Raw genomic sequence first — 14217 nt, forward strand, 5'->3', positions numbered from 1 at the left:
TTTCCTCTATAGGCTCAGGCTCTATCAGCCTTCTCATTCTTGCGGATGGCCATTTGGAGCACTTGGATGCCACTTTCAGAAAGCAGGAGAGAAAAGCCTACATGACTGAGAGCCATGGATAGTTTCCATAGTCATAAAGTACCCACCCAGAGCATTGGGAGTGGGAGCTGGACCTGTCCATTCCCCCATGTCGGTTTGTAATCAAACCTAGCCCACCCCCACCCCGAAGCCCTTGAAGTTTACAGTGGTCCTCCAACATGGCAGAAAATAAGATTGGTGCTATCTGCAGTGGCCACACAACCCCAGAGAAGATATCAGTGAGAGGGTTTCCCATGCCACAGTAACCTCATTGACAAATCATGGCAAGCCACATTACGGCTTACTGGGACCATGCAAAGATGGGGATTCCTAGAAAGGAGTTGGCAGCCTTTTTGCTCCTCCCAAGTCTTTTTTGACCGAGGGTTTGTCCACACTTCCATTTGTGTTGTGTCCAGTGCCTTTTTCCTAGAAAAACAGGTGGCAGTATTCACCATGAAGCTGTTACAGTAAGTGCCAGACTTTTTAAAAACAACAAAAGTGGTGCCAGGACTGCATACCCTTGAGTACTCCCTGAAAAAAAATAAATGCTACACTGGCCACTCTTTAGCGATGGATCGGAACAAATGGCAATCCAGGCAAACCCCCAACTGCTGTTTACTCCATTTGAGCACTGAAGAACAGTTTTCCCTGGGGAAGGAAGCAGCGGAAGTGTGAAGAAGCCCTGAGCTATTCCAAGATTTGTCTCAGCATGACACCTGAACATGGGTTTGTGGTTAAGCTGTCTCCTCGCTAACTAGGTGTGGCAAAAGGGCAGTGAACTCCTGTGCAGGAGCCTGGAGGTTTGTGCAGTTCCGGCTTCAGTGAGAAAATGCCAAACAAGGAGTTTTATGCAGGTGTGTTATAGGAAACACAATGCATGCACAAATCTTTAGGTGGAGATCCTGAAACCACTTCACCCTCCAAGGATGTAAACCTTTAAGTCTAAAAGAAACACAACTGCTTTTCTGGTTATCTTATGTTGAGTTTAGGCATATAAGGACCGTTCACTAGAAAGCCACCCTGCATCCTCATTTTAATACTGCATTAACTATTTTGGAGAGACAATCTAATAATTATCCAATGTGCTTTCTAATCCATTTGTGTCAGCTACAGTGCACTGGAACATCTATTTGGCCCTGTGCCTGGTACAGACAGCCTCCCTGCTGTACTGCTTGGCTGGCAAAGATTTAAGTGAAATCTACTGGTGGATATTGGAGGCATTTATTGACAAGACGCAGGAAATATGAGCTAGTCCTCAATCGACTGGGTGCAGTTTAAGCTTGTGGTGAAATATAAGGCCCCATAGGGCTAAGCTGAGGAAGTAAATAGATTTCAACTAAGCAAAACCTAAGACATCTCCTCTCCTGAAGTAAAAAAAAAAATCAAACACACACACTGTGTCCTGGTTTCTATATAATGCTAAATCATGTTTTTGTTTCGGCAAAGTGTGGCTTGTTGGAACATCCAGTAGACTAAATACGGCTTGTTTTCTAGCAACAAATCATGATGTGAAGCTGTGGTTTGTGGTTGCCTCACAAACCATAGCTTTTAAACTCTATTGTTTTGGCGTTATGTCCAATCAAAGCAGTCTTGCTGTTTACAGGGAAATGAAGCAAGAACTGTGGTTGTTTGCTCATCTATGGGATCCACATGGCTTGTTGAACAAACTATGACTAAAACAAATCACAACCTAGCTGTTAGGTGCAAACATTGCCACTATTGATGGCAACCCCATTATCTTCACAGTATGTAATAGCTCAGGATAAACCCTAAAAGTTTGCAGCTGCAATGTGTATGTGACTATTTTGATGCAAGTCCCACTGAGTGCATTGGGGTTTGCTCCAGGGTAAGTGTATTATATATATATGTTTGCTGCACAAGTTACTTTTTTTACGCACCATTTTGCTGTTTTGCCACATTCCTGCCAAGGCAAGGTGCTAGAGCACTGTCGTCTTACCTCCACTAACTTGTTGGCGTGTTCGCGGAACACTTGAGCATATTCCTTCACTTCTTTCTCATTACCACTCTTGGCTGCTTCGATGAGAACCAGTAATGGAACGTTGGTCTCGAGGAAAGAATCAGATATATGATCCATCACTGCTTTCCGGAGCTGTGATAAAAGAAAGCAGAGAGCAGTAAGCGGCTGAACATTTATCTGTACATGGTGCCGACGACATCGATCTGCCATTTGCCATTATAAATACATTCTCCGTCCCTTACTAAGGTATTGTAAGAATAGGTTTTTAGCCTTTCCCTTCATTTTTTGCATTAAGAACAAATGGAACCAACTTGAATGTAAAAAAAAAAACCAAAATAAAAAATCCAAGTTGCTGATTAAGTAGATAGCACTGACCAGGGCAGGGACAGGTCACAGATTTCTTTCAACTAAGAAAAAAAATCCCCTTGAAGCCTTATTCATTAAATTCATTCAGTTTTGGGCACTCAGTCCCAAAATGTTCAGGGTAGTTATCAAGAGAGTGTAATGTATAAGATGTCAAGATAAAACAAAGGAAATTCTTAACACAGAACCTGTAGGGAAGGTCGATCCTCACTGCTACAGAACTTAAATACAACTGAAGATATTTTGGTGTCTGAGAAAGGAAATCTTATTATGGTATTATGTAACACAAGCTCTCGCACACAGCTTGTAGAGAGGGGGCTGGAAAGGGGGCTGGAATCCCCTTAATTAGAGACCCTATTTGACATGTACAGTCGTACCTTGGAAGTCAAACGGAATCTGTTCCGGAAGTCTGTTTGACTTCCAAAACATTTGGAAACCAAATCACGGCTCCTGATTGGCTGCAGGAAGCTCCTGTAACCAATCAGAAGCCACAGAAGCCCCATCAGATGTGCAGGTTCCAAAAGAACCTTCACAAACTGGAACAATCACTTCCGGGTTTGCGGCGTTAGGGAGCCAAAACGTCCAAGTTCCAGGGCGTTCGTGATCCAAGGTATGACTGTATAAGGATACCCAGGGTTTGTACAGGTGAGTTGAATAAATTAAGGGTTCCCCATCCATGGTCTGTGGGCCACCAATGTTCTGAGGTTTGCTCAGGTGGTCCACAACATGTCTGTGGATTGGTAGTTGAAGATGGGTGATGGAACACCCATTGCATGAAACATCTATATCGATTTTTAATTGTATTTCATTGCTTCTTTTATTTCTTACATTGCATTTTGTTGCATTACAATTTGAATTCCAGTGCAATAACACACGGTGTATAAGAAATAGAAGAAACAATAAAAGTAAAATTAAAAACCACAAAGCATCTAGCACAGAACATTACAATAGCTACAATGGGCGGGGGGGGGGAATGTTTAAGTGGTCCACCAAAACTCTCAAGAAGAAAGTAAGTTTGGAAGCCATTGAACTAAATGATTGTGGGGATGTTTGTTTTACAGAAAGTGTAGGCTCTGCTTTGCAGCAAGACAGAATTAGTAGAAAGTATGTGTGTCTCTGTCCCAAGAACCACAGTGAGACACCGAAAAATGGGAGAGGAAAGGATAACAGGGGATGGAGGTCAGCTAATGGAGGTAGATGATCCATCGAGTTACCTTCTACTTCAACTATTCTATGTGAGTCAGAATAGAAGAAAAAGCTGGGAGGAAGCAGATTAGGTTGCACAAAGTGAAAAGCATGAGAAGAGGAGTAACGGAGGGGGGAATCAGTCAATGACAGAGAGGCTTTCTACGTTGAGGACTAGAAGGTTTAAATGAGAACAACATCAGCCAGATTTCTACCTAGCTGAATCTCACTAGGTATATATTGTAGTTAACCCCATAGGAATCACCAGTGCAATCTGTGTACCTTGCCTAGCTAAAACTTTCTGTGGTGGATTACAAACCAGAGCACTTGCCTTAATTGACCTCCAGTCCACCCAAGAGATATATGATTAAATGAGACTAATTTCTTGTTAGACCCTCAGGCTAAATGGCTCCAAGCCTGTTGGCTTTGAGTGCACAGCTTTTCATGTTTAATACGAATTATACCCCCAGACCTTAAGGAAATGCACTAAGCAATGAGTGTTACATGATCACCGAACTATAGCAGTCCCAAGGATTCAACCATCTTTCCTTACCTTACAAAAAATGGGACAAAGTATGACTAATGTGTAGTTTCTAGAGTGACACAAGAGAAAATGGTGCTGTTATTTTTAAGTGATATTTTGGCTGCTGTGTGTGTGTGTGTGTGTGTGTGTGTGTGTGTGTGTGTCTACACTTACTAATCTGATCCTCTATCAAGGACCATTATCACATGAAAGTGATAAAAAGTTTTTATTAAAAAACAAAAACAAAATAAAACACCACCTCTTTTGGAAGATCTCTTGGAATGAACCCAGTTGGACCCTTAGATCTTCATCTGAGGCAATTGTCTGGTTGTCCTCTCTGAGGCAGGTTTAGAGGATGGAAACAAAGGGGAGAATATTTTCATTTGTGGCTCCCCATTTGTGGAATACTCTCCTCAGTGAGGTCCACCTGGCACCGTCATTAACATCTTTTCTACACCAAGAAAACACTTATATTCTCAGGCACTGGCAGATAGTGATGATTTGCTGGGTAAGAATTTTGATCTCAACATTTTTAGCTGGGCCCATTGTTGTTCAACGTTTTTATAAATGATTTGGATGAAGATATTGAGGGGATGTTCATCAGATTTTCAGATGACACCAAACTGGGAGGAGTAGCCAATGCTGCAGAAGATAGAATCAGGATTCGTGATGACCTAAGTAGATTGAAGAACTAGGTCAAAACTAGCAAAATGATTTTCAATAGGGACAAATGGAAGGTTCTCCACTTAGGCAGGAACAAGGGACACCTGGATTGCATTGTGAAAAGAATCTAGGGCTCTTACTAGACCACAAGCTTGATGTGAGTCAGCAGGGTGACGCAGCAGCAAAAAACAAACTGTGGCTCATTATGCAGGTGACACTATAATATGCAAGTTAGGATGGCCATTGGGTCACATTTCCAACATGCAATTGGAATCACTCAACTTCAGTCTACTATGTTTTACTTAGAGTAGAGGTAAAGTGAAAAGTGGTGCTGTGGTCTAAACCACTGAGCCTCTTGGGCTTGCTGATCAGAAGGTCGGCAGTTCAAATCTGTGTGATGGGATGAGTTCCTGTTGTTCTGTCCCAGCTCCTGCCAACCTAGCAGTTTGAAAGCATATCAGCATGAGTAGATAAATAGGTACTGCTGTGGCAGGAAGGTAAACAGTGTTTCCATGTGCTATGGCACTCATCACAGAGTCCCGTTGCTCCAGTAACGGTTTAGTCATTTTGGCCACATGGACCTGGAAAGCTGTCTGTGGACAAACACCAGCTCCCTTGGCCTGAAAGTGAGATGAGCACTGCAACCTCATAGTCACCTTTGAGTGGACTTAACCATCCAGGGGTCCTTGACCTTTGTCTACTTAGAGTAGACCCATGGGAATTCTGGAACATGACTAAATGAAGTCCATTAATTTTAATGAGTCTACTCTAAGTAAAACATAGTTGCATATCACCCATAGGTTTTGTTCTAAAGAGAGAGAGAGGGGGGCTACTTTGTACAATTTCTTTACCAAAAAGTATATATCAGCACATCTTCTTTTCACTTCTCTACACTAGATTAACCCAATTTCTATCAGAAGAAAATTTGATTTGCACTCTCATGCAAACAAGTGTCATGTCTTTGTGAATTGAGCTTTTGAAGTGCCCTTGTATGCATGTTGAAAGGTACAGTTAACAGCTTTTACATATGTAATGGGATACCAAAAATTTAGCAATCTATCAACAATAGCCTATAAGGAATGTCTTGACAAAATCATTTGTTAAATGTGACAGGAGTGTGAACATAAGGCGTTCTTCTAATAGCTTGAACGGATGCGTGACAAGGGAATATTAATTGCCCCAGACAAGATATTCAAAGGTATTAGCTCAGCAGAACCAGTCTATTCTATCCAATTAGGGCCATTCATCAATGTAAATAACTGTTCGAAAGCTAATCTTATTCACCCACCCACCCATGCTTTGCAACAAAGACCAGGTTCCTCTTGCAATTTTTCCTTAAGGCCAGCAAAGCTAGTCACTGGCAGAGAAAGAAAGAAAGAAAGAAAGAAAGAAAGAAAGAAAGAAAGAAAGAAAGAAAGAAAAGCCAAGGAGACTTGTGACACCTTGGAGGCTTACTAATTCATTTTGGCATCAGCATCCACAGGTCCACGCCAAAAAGTGAGCATGGGGAATGTGTTTGGAGGAGCACAGTTGTTTTGAGGGAAATACAGAGTTCCACAGAGAACCCCACACAGGAACAATGTCCATCTCTAGACCACTAGCTCTCCTTACCACCTCTGCTATTGTGTCCCCAGTGTCATCTTCCAGGAAACACAAAGGCATCTATCTGGTGGTAATGGTCCACTCACACTCATATCTCCTGCTGGAACCATGACCAGCAGATGCTATCACCAGCTCCATAAAGAAGTGGACAGTATACAAAACACCATGCTGTGTTCGTAGTGCCTAAGAGTATGACCTGGGAAGTCCTTACTTGTTTTAACAATTTTACAAACCCCTTCCCTTGATTGTATCAGCCCCTGATGGTATTGTTGTAACCTGCCCTGGGACCTCACGGTATAGGCAAGAAATCTCACAGAAAAATACATAATCAGATTGTGCGGCAGCCTCTGACTCTTGAAGAGGGTGTAAGCAAGCAGCTATTTGCACAGACTGAGCCCCACCCCCCACCATTTGTAATATGAGGATAATCAATATTGACCTGCCTTGCAAGAGCTTTGAAAGGATTACTCAGCTGATGTATGACAGAAAACCCTTGAAATCCCTTATATAAATGCTAAATATTATTACCACGTCTACTATTAAGTACAAATGACATGCAATACTGATTCAAGTCAGGTGTACTCCAATTCATTATTCAGCTTCCCCCGCGGAAAACATTTGCTGGAGTTTGCCTGCAGCAGTCGTGGTGGTGGATGGGCAGAAACACTCTGCATCACATACACTTGAGCAATCAACTTTTTTTTTTCTTCAGGTGTCCAAGTGACCAGGAAGGTGCTCAGGATTTTCCCAAACACCATATCACATTATACAACAACATAACATATCCATATTTTTAACCTAAAGCAATTAATGGCATATCACGAGGGCAGGTTTCTGTGTCCTGTTTAGGCAGTGGGGAACTGGCGGGGAAATCTTCTCTTTCTCCCTCTGCCCCATTCTGGGCTACTTTGTCATCAGAAATACAGGAAGCTGTCTTATACTGAATCAGACCATTGGTTCATCTAGTTCGCTCCATGGCGGACCTTAGGACCTCAAATTTCAGCTGAGCCCTGTGTGACACCAAAGTTTGGCACCCACTGCCTCTCATGTTCCATTCTAAATCATAGTTGTGGCACCCTCTGCAACACCCCTAAGGCTCCACACCCAGTGCAACCGAACCTGTTATAAAGTGATTTTGCACACTGGCCGCAATACACAAGATGAGGTGCACTGGGAATTAGATAGATAGATATATGATAGATAGATAGATAGATAGATAGATAGATAGATGATAGATAGATAGATAGATAGATAGATAGATAGATAGTAGGATTTCCAGTTGCAAGAACATAGAAAGCTGCACGTCTGGAGATGCCAGAGACTGAACCTGGCGTCTTCAACATGAAAATCAGGTGCTCTGCCACTGAGCTGCTGCCCTTACCAGCCCCACTTCTAACTGCATTCGAAGTTAAACTGACCTTCAGAATGCCACTTTATATTGTTCTATAATGATTTTACCCTGCACAGATGCACACAAACAGTACATTTCTAAGCACAATTCAAAATGTTGGTGCTGACCTTGAAAGCTCTAAACGGCCTCAGTCTTGTATAGCTGAAGGATCATCTCCACCCCCATCGTTCAGCCCGGACACTGAGGTCCTCCTCCGAGGGCCTTCTGGTGGTTCCCTCCCTGTGAGAAGTGAGGTTTCAGGGAACCAGGCACAGGGCCTTCTTGGTGGTGGTGCCCACCCTGTGGAACTCCCTCGCATCAGATGTCAAGGAAATGAACAGCTATCTGACTTTTAGAAGACATCTGAAGGCAGCCCTGTTTAAGGAAGTTTTTAATGTTTGATTCTATTTTTAAAATTTTGTTGGGAGCCACCCAGAGTGGCTGGGGAAATGCAACCAGATGGGTGGGGTATGTATGTATGTATGTATGTATAAATAAATCTATTATTATTATTATTATTATTATTATTATTATTATTATTATTATGGCATGCAGATTACCTGTTTGCTGCTTACTGTCATGAAGGGAATTAAATTGTCAATTTCTGTTATGGAGAGTTAATAACATAATAGAAGGCTTATGGCTTTCACTGATTGTCATATTCCATCAAGTGCCCAGGGCTGCAGAGATCACCACTAACAAAAGTCTGCCAAACCTTTCTTTGCAACTGTTGCAAACAGCTTTGCTTTCAATGTTTACCCGTTTAGTGTGCGGTGTCTCGAGAACCCACTGACAACCCTATGACTTGTGTTGGCTATTGTGTGGGCGCAATCAAATATTGATTGGCACAAACAGAAGCAAGCCTTTCCACTGCAACTTAATCACATCTGGAGACAGAAACCGTACCTTCAAGTCAAAGGCTGTATTGCTGGAAGGTGCGGGGGAGATCTGGGAATTGTGCTCATAAAATAACACAAATATTTATTTAATTTTTTTTTGCAGGGGAACTAAAAAAGAAAGCTGTGGATCATGAAGAGGCACAAAACGGACATGCTGTAAGTCAAGTCCAGTCCTTACTGACAGAATGAGGTGGGTAATACTGATAGGCAAATTTGGAAGATCCCAGATTCAGTGGGACATTTGCAAGCATTTCAAGGATAGCTAAAGAAATTTGATTAATAGGAATAATTTCCTCTTGACTTACAGTAAAATCTTATTTTATAGATTTATACATTGTCTTATAATGAGTCCAAGATGCCACTGACTCATCACATTGAACATCCTGTTCCCAAAGTGGCCAACTAGATATCTGTGGGAAACCCACCAGCAGGACCCAGGCACAATAGCTCTTTCCCCTCCTGCATTTTCCAGCAATCATATACTATGCCAGCATATACAATCTAGCTCAATAATGTTTTCACTGACTGGTTGTGACTGCAGGGAGGGCATTCCTAGCCCTACCTGGAGATGCCAGGACTTGAACCTGGGACCTTCTGAATGCAAATGCTCTGCCACTGTGTTACAGACCTTCCTTAAAATTGGTTGAAACTCATAAAAAAGCACCGGTGTTGGTGCGGTCACACTATTACACCAGGATTTCTTTTGTGCTGCGATTTAATCAATGCAAAGGTGGATTTTAATTGAAACACAGCACAAAAAGGACATATAGGTCACTGGCTCCACCCCCAACATTGACCAAGACCCTCCAAGTGTCCCTATTTTCCAGGGATGTCCCTGATTTAGAGAAGCCATCCTGGTTTCTGTCTAATCCCAGAATGTCCCACTTTTACTTAGGATGCCCCCATTTTCATTGGATAGATGTTGGAGGGTATGGAGTTATCTGATCCCCAAGGCGTCTGAAGGCAATCTGGTATAGGGAAGTGTTTTTTAAATGTTTTATTATGCTTTTATATATGTTGGAAGCAGCACAGAGTGACTGGGGCAACCCAGTCAGATGTGTGGGGTATAAATAGTAAAATTATCATGATGCAATGGGACGTCCCTATTTTTATCGGATAAATGTTGGAGGGTATGCAAGAAGTGGGACTTTGAGCCAAAGCACTTATTGGGCTGCTAGAAGTTAACCATCAAGGAAATGGTGGGCTCCCACAATTATCCATCGGGAAGGGCTAAGGCTCAGTGGTAGGGCAGCCTCTTTGCATGCAGAAGGTCCCAGTTTCCATCCCTAGCATCTAGTCTCCTGCCTGAAACCCTTGAGAGTCACTGCCAGTCAGCGTAGGCAATACCAAGCTACATGGACCATTAGTCTGAGTCCGTGTCAGGGCAGCTTTCAATGTTCCTAAGGGAACATAAGGGAACATACAAGGGAAGCGGGTGGTACTGTGGTCTAAAAACCACTGAGCCTAGGGCTTGCCGATCAGAAGGTAGATGGTTCGAATCCCCGTGATGGGGTGAGCTCCCGTTGCTTGGTCCCTGCTCCTGCCAACCTAGGAGTTTGAAAGCACATCAAAGTGCAAGTAGATAAATAGGTACCACTCCAGCAGGAAGGTAAACGGTGTTTCCGTGCACTGCTCTGGTTTCGCCAGAAGCAGCTTAGTCATGCTGGCTACATGACCTGGAAGCTCTCTGTGGACAAACGCCAGCTCCTTGGCCAGTAAAGCCAGATGAGCGCCGCAACCCCAGAGTTGTTCGCGACTGGACTTAACAGTCAGGGGTCCCTTTACCTTTACCTTTAAGGTTAAATGCAGGGCCGGATTTAGGCTTGATGACACCCTAAGCTACTGAAGGTAATGGGACCCTTTATATGTCCAGCTGTCCTTTGTCAACAACAAATTGTCACTGTTTTTTCTTGTGTTGAATATATGCTATATGGTAATTTAGGGACCTAATAGGTATCTAAAGCCATTTGCACAACAAAATATGTATTTTATCAAAGTAATTGATACAGAAATGAGCAAACCAGTGATATTTTAGAGAGCAGGCTAGCAGGTGGGGCCCATTACTTTCATCATAGGAGCCTACACAACACAAAACAAAACACTGTTGCTGTATGTAGGTTTTATTTTATTTGTTTTTTATATTATATTTTGGAAATGTACATCCCATATTTTCCCCCTTTACATTTTTTGGCGGGCAAACTTGGGACCCTAAGCTATAGCTTGTTTAGCTTATACGTAAATCCAGCACTGGTTAAATGCCGGCAGCATTGGTTGCAATGTCCATTACTGATAGACTCCTTCAGATAACCTAATTCCAATTGTTTCGGAATTTGGAATTTCATGGTTTTTGTGACCGACAAATTAACTCACAATGGAGGGGTGGGCAGATAATCTAGCTGCCTGAATCCTACCTGGAATGATTTAGGGTTTCTACACAAGTAGGGCTTCTTGGTTGGAACTTCATTTTTGTGCTTGTTCCTCTTGCTACACAGGCAGCTGTTTTCCAAACATGTACTCTTCTTCAAAAATGACTAATCTATAACAAATTATTTTAAGGAGAGTAGCTGGGCATATTGGCACAAAGAACTGGGGTTGCAGAACTTTCCATGTTTAAGTGGCACACACAGATTTCATTCTTGAAACCACCCCCTGCCCCAGCCACCACTGTTCAGCAGAGTCCACAAGCTGAGTACTGCTATAACTGTCACCACAAAATGATGCAACACGGCCAGGGATCCAGCACCAAACAGCTCTGGGTGTGCTTTATGGCTGATGCAGCCCCATAAAAAGATATTGAAACTAAGGGAATTTATTAAATATTTACTAATTGCTCCAAATGGCGGTCGGCGCCTGCAGTTAGCCAAGCTAAGCATTAGCGTTAATCAAGGTATTGACTGTGGTAAGCACTGGGAAGGTTAAGGGAGCACCGTACATCAAAAGGTTCCAAAAAACATTTGCCAGCCCCTAGGAGACAAGCGGGAAATTTCCACTTTCACAGTCTCACTTTTTTATTCCATGGGAACGAACGTTTCTCATTATGAGAACTGACTGATGTATTTGGGGAGAGGAAATAGCTTCAGTGGCAGAGCACTTGAACCTTCCCTATACTGATAGAATGGACAATTGTGTGTGTTGAGGTGGACTGAGGTCCTCCTCCGAGGGTCTTCTGGTGGTTCACTCCTTGCGAGATGTGAGGTTACAGGGAACCAGGTAGAGGGCCTTCTCAATAGTGGTGCCCCCCATGTGGAATGCCTTCCCATCAGATGAGAAGGAAATAAACAACCATCTGACTTTTATAAGACATCTGAAGGCAGCCCTGTTCAAAGAAGTTTTGAATGGCTGATGTTCTACCGTGTTTAAAATATTTTGTTGGGTGGCGAGGGGAACCAAGTCAGATGGCATATAAATAATGAAATCATCCTCATCATATTTGTTGGCCCTACTCCCCGACACCACCCAACCTTTACACATTCTAAATCCCTGCCTATGGATGTGCAGCCCAACAGGCATAGGCTTGGTGCCCTCAGTTTTTGCAGGACACAGACACTGGCAGCCACAACAAATGTTCTAAAGATGAGGGAGCCACAGAACCTTCTCATCTCGCTTTTCCCCTTGTAGGCAGATTAGACTCAGAAGAATGAGCGGTGGTGACAATGGCAAGGAGGTACACCCACTGGAATATTTCTGGTGGGGGGAGAATACACTGAAAGAGGGGGCAAATTAATTTCTACACACCCACTGCCCCAAAATTGAGAAAAAATAGTGTTTGTACATTTTATCAATGTCAGGAAGTTTCATTAAAAGGAAACAAAATTCTGAGAACCAGAAGAAAAATATAATCATCTGGTGGGAGGGAGGGGTGAACCTTTACCAAACTTTTCTGTGGATGTCCATGGATATAGCTCGCATGCTAGGGATATTCACAAAAGCTCCTGTACGGATGGACCTTAGGAATGGACAGGGCTAGCAGGCATGATTTTGGCCCTAGATCCCCATGTGGACACTACCCATTTACTGTAGAATGCCCATGTAGTATCTGAAGAAGTGTGCATGCACACGGAAGCTTATATCCAGGCCAAACTTAGTTGGTCTCTAAAGTGCTACTGGACAATTTTTAAAATTTATTTATTTATTTTGACTGCGTCAGACCAACACGGCTACCTGAATCTAGAATCATGCAGTGGCACACATGCAAGAGACCCTTGGAATCTCCAAACAAATGACTTGGGCTTTGCTAATCTGAAATTTCAGCTTTTGAAGGAGAAAGTGTCTCTTTCAGGGAGCACTAAATTTACCCGTTTATTTTATTGTGGGGGGTCAGTTTTCACTTCAAACAATGGATCTTTCATCCTGCTGCCATTAGCATGGCATTGTCGGGCATTTGACACGCCTGCTTCCTAGTCAGGATAAACTGCTGGCTCCCAGAGCCCCGTGGCCTCCCTCCTCCTCCTCCTCCTCCTTGGTGCTGCTGATGGCAGAGGGTAAGAAGAGGGAGCAGAGGCTTCTGTTTGCCTTGCTTTCTCCTTCTGGCAGAAGAAGCCCAGAGGATGAGGGTTAGTGATTGGGCAGGATTAGCAGTAGCAAGGAGGTAGAACAACCCAGACAAGGTTCCATCTTGGCCAAGCTCATCCTCCACAAACATGATTCTGGCTGCTTCTAGCAATGGATCCCACAGTGCTCTGAGTGGTCTAAGCCAATGATCTTCAACTGGTGTGTTGGTACTTGCTTCTGGGCCATGGCCTGATGTAAGGTGGGCCACAACAGCAGCACTACTGTCATACAAATATATGGCTGAGTAAAGAAGTGGGTTGCAGGAGGAGTTAGCAGCCAGCAGCAGTTCTATTCAGCTGATTCCAGCCTCTGGGAGCTCATGAGCAGAACTTGTGAGCAGAGGCATTTGCGAGCTTGCTTTGATGGGGAGACCCAGAGTGCTGTCTCAAGGTGTACATAGGAACAAGAGACATGGCCTGTGGTGGACAAACAAACTAACTAACAACCCTTTGTGAAAGCCATCCATGGTTAATGCTCAAGGAAGTGGCATGTAGTCTTCCATAACATGGGAACATATGGCTTCAGTAAACATTATGTGTAGAGTAAATGAATCTGAACCCTATAATTAGGTAGCAAGGAAATTACGGCAGACCTGGCAAAATAAATCAGCAACATTAACACACTCTCTATTTGCTCTGAAGTGATTTAGAGTGCCATAAAACACACACACACACCATGTCACAGTGATAAACATCTCAGGAAAGACATTCGGTTGGGCGAGGGGGGTAGCAGAATGAGTAATTTGAAGGGAAAGCAAGGAACCAACCAAACCACCATTCTCCATGGTGCTGAAATCTGGAGCCCCTCCACACAGCGAGAATCAGCCATGTTTTATAGTTTGTTTTATGCGCGTAATGGTCTCAAGCTCCATCTGGATCTGGTAGTCAAATATCCACCTCCCTACCCCCTACCCCCCAATGTAATCTATGTAGGCAGACTTGTTGTGCGGCAGTAGCCAAATGGTTGTTTGCAATATTAATTTTAA

General features: G+C 43.2%; 1 protein-coding gene across 5 annotated transcripts in view; it reads right to left on the reverse strand.

Moving 5' to 3' along the window:
- The window catches only part of CTNNA2 (catenin alpha 2), a 542805-nt gene that overhangs the window by 126317 nt on the left and 402271 nt on the right, over window positions 1-14217 (reverse strand). For all 5 annotated transcript variants that reach the window (XM_083756416.1, XM_083756414.1, XM_083756415.1 and 2 more), the window contains one exon: window positions 2036-2188. In XM_083756416.1, coding sequence (XP_083612542.1) covers window positions 2036-2188 — 153 coding nt within the window. The remainder of the gene's footprint in view (window positions 1-2035; window positions 2189-14217) is intronic.

Source organism: Podarcis gaigeae, assembly GCF_964106915.1.
Source record: "Podarcis gaigeae genome assembly, chromosome: 9".
NCBI classification, from domain to species: domain Eukaryota; kingdom Metazoa; phylum Chordata; class Lepidosauria; order Squamata; family Lacertidae; genus Podarcis; species Podarcis gaigeae.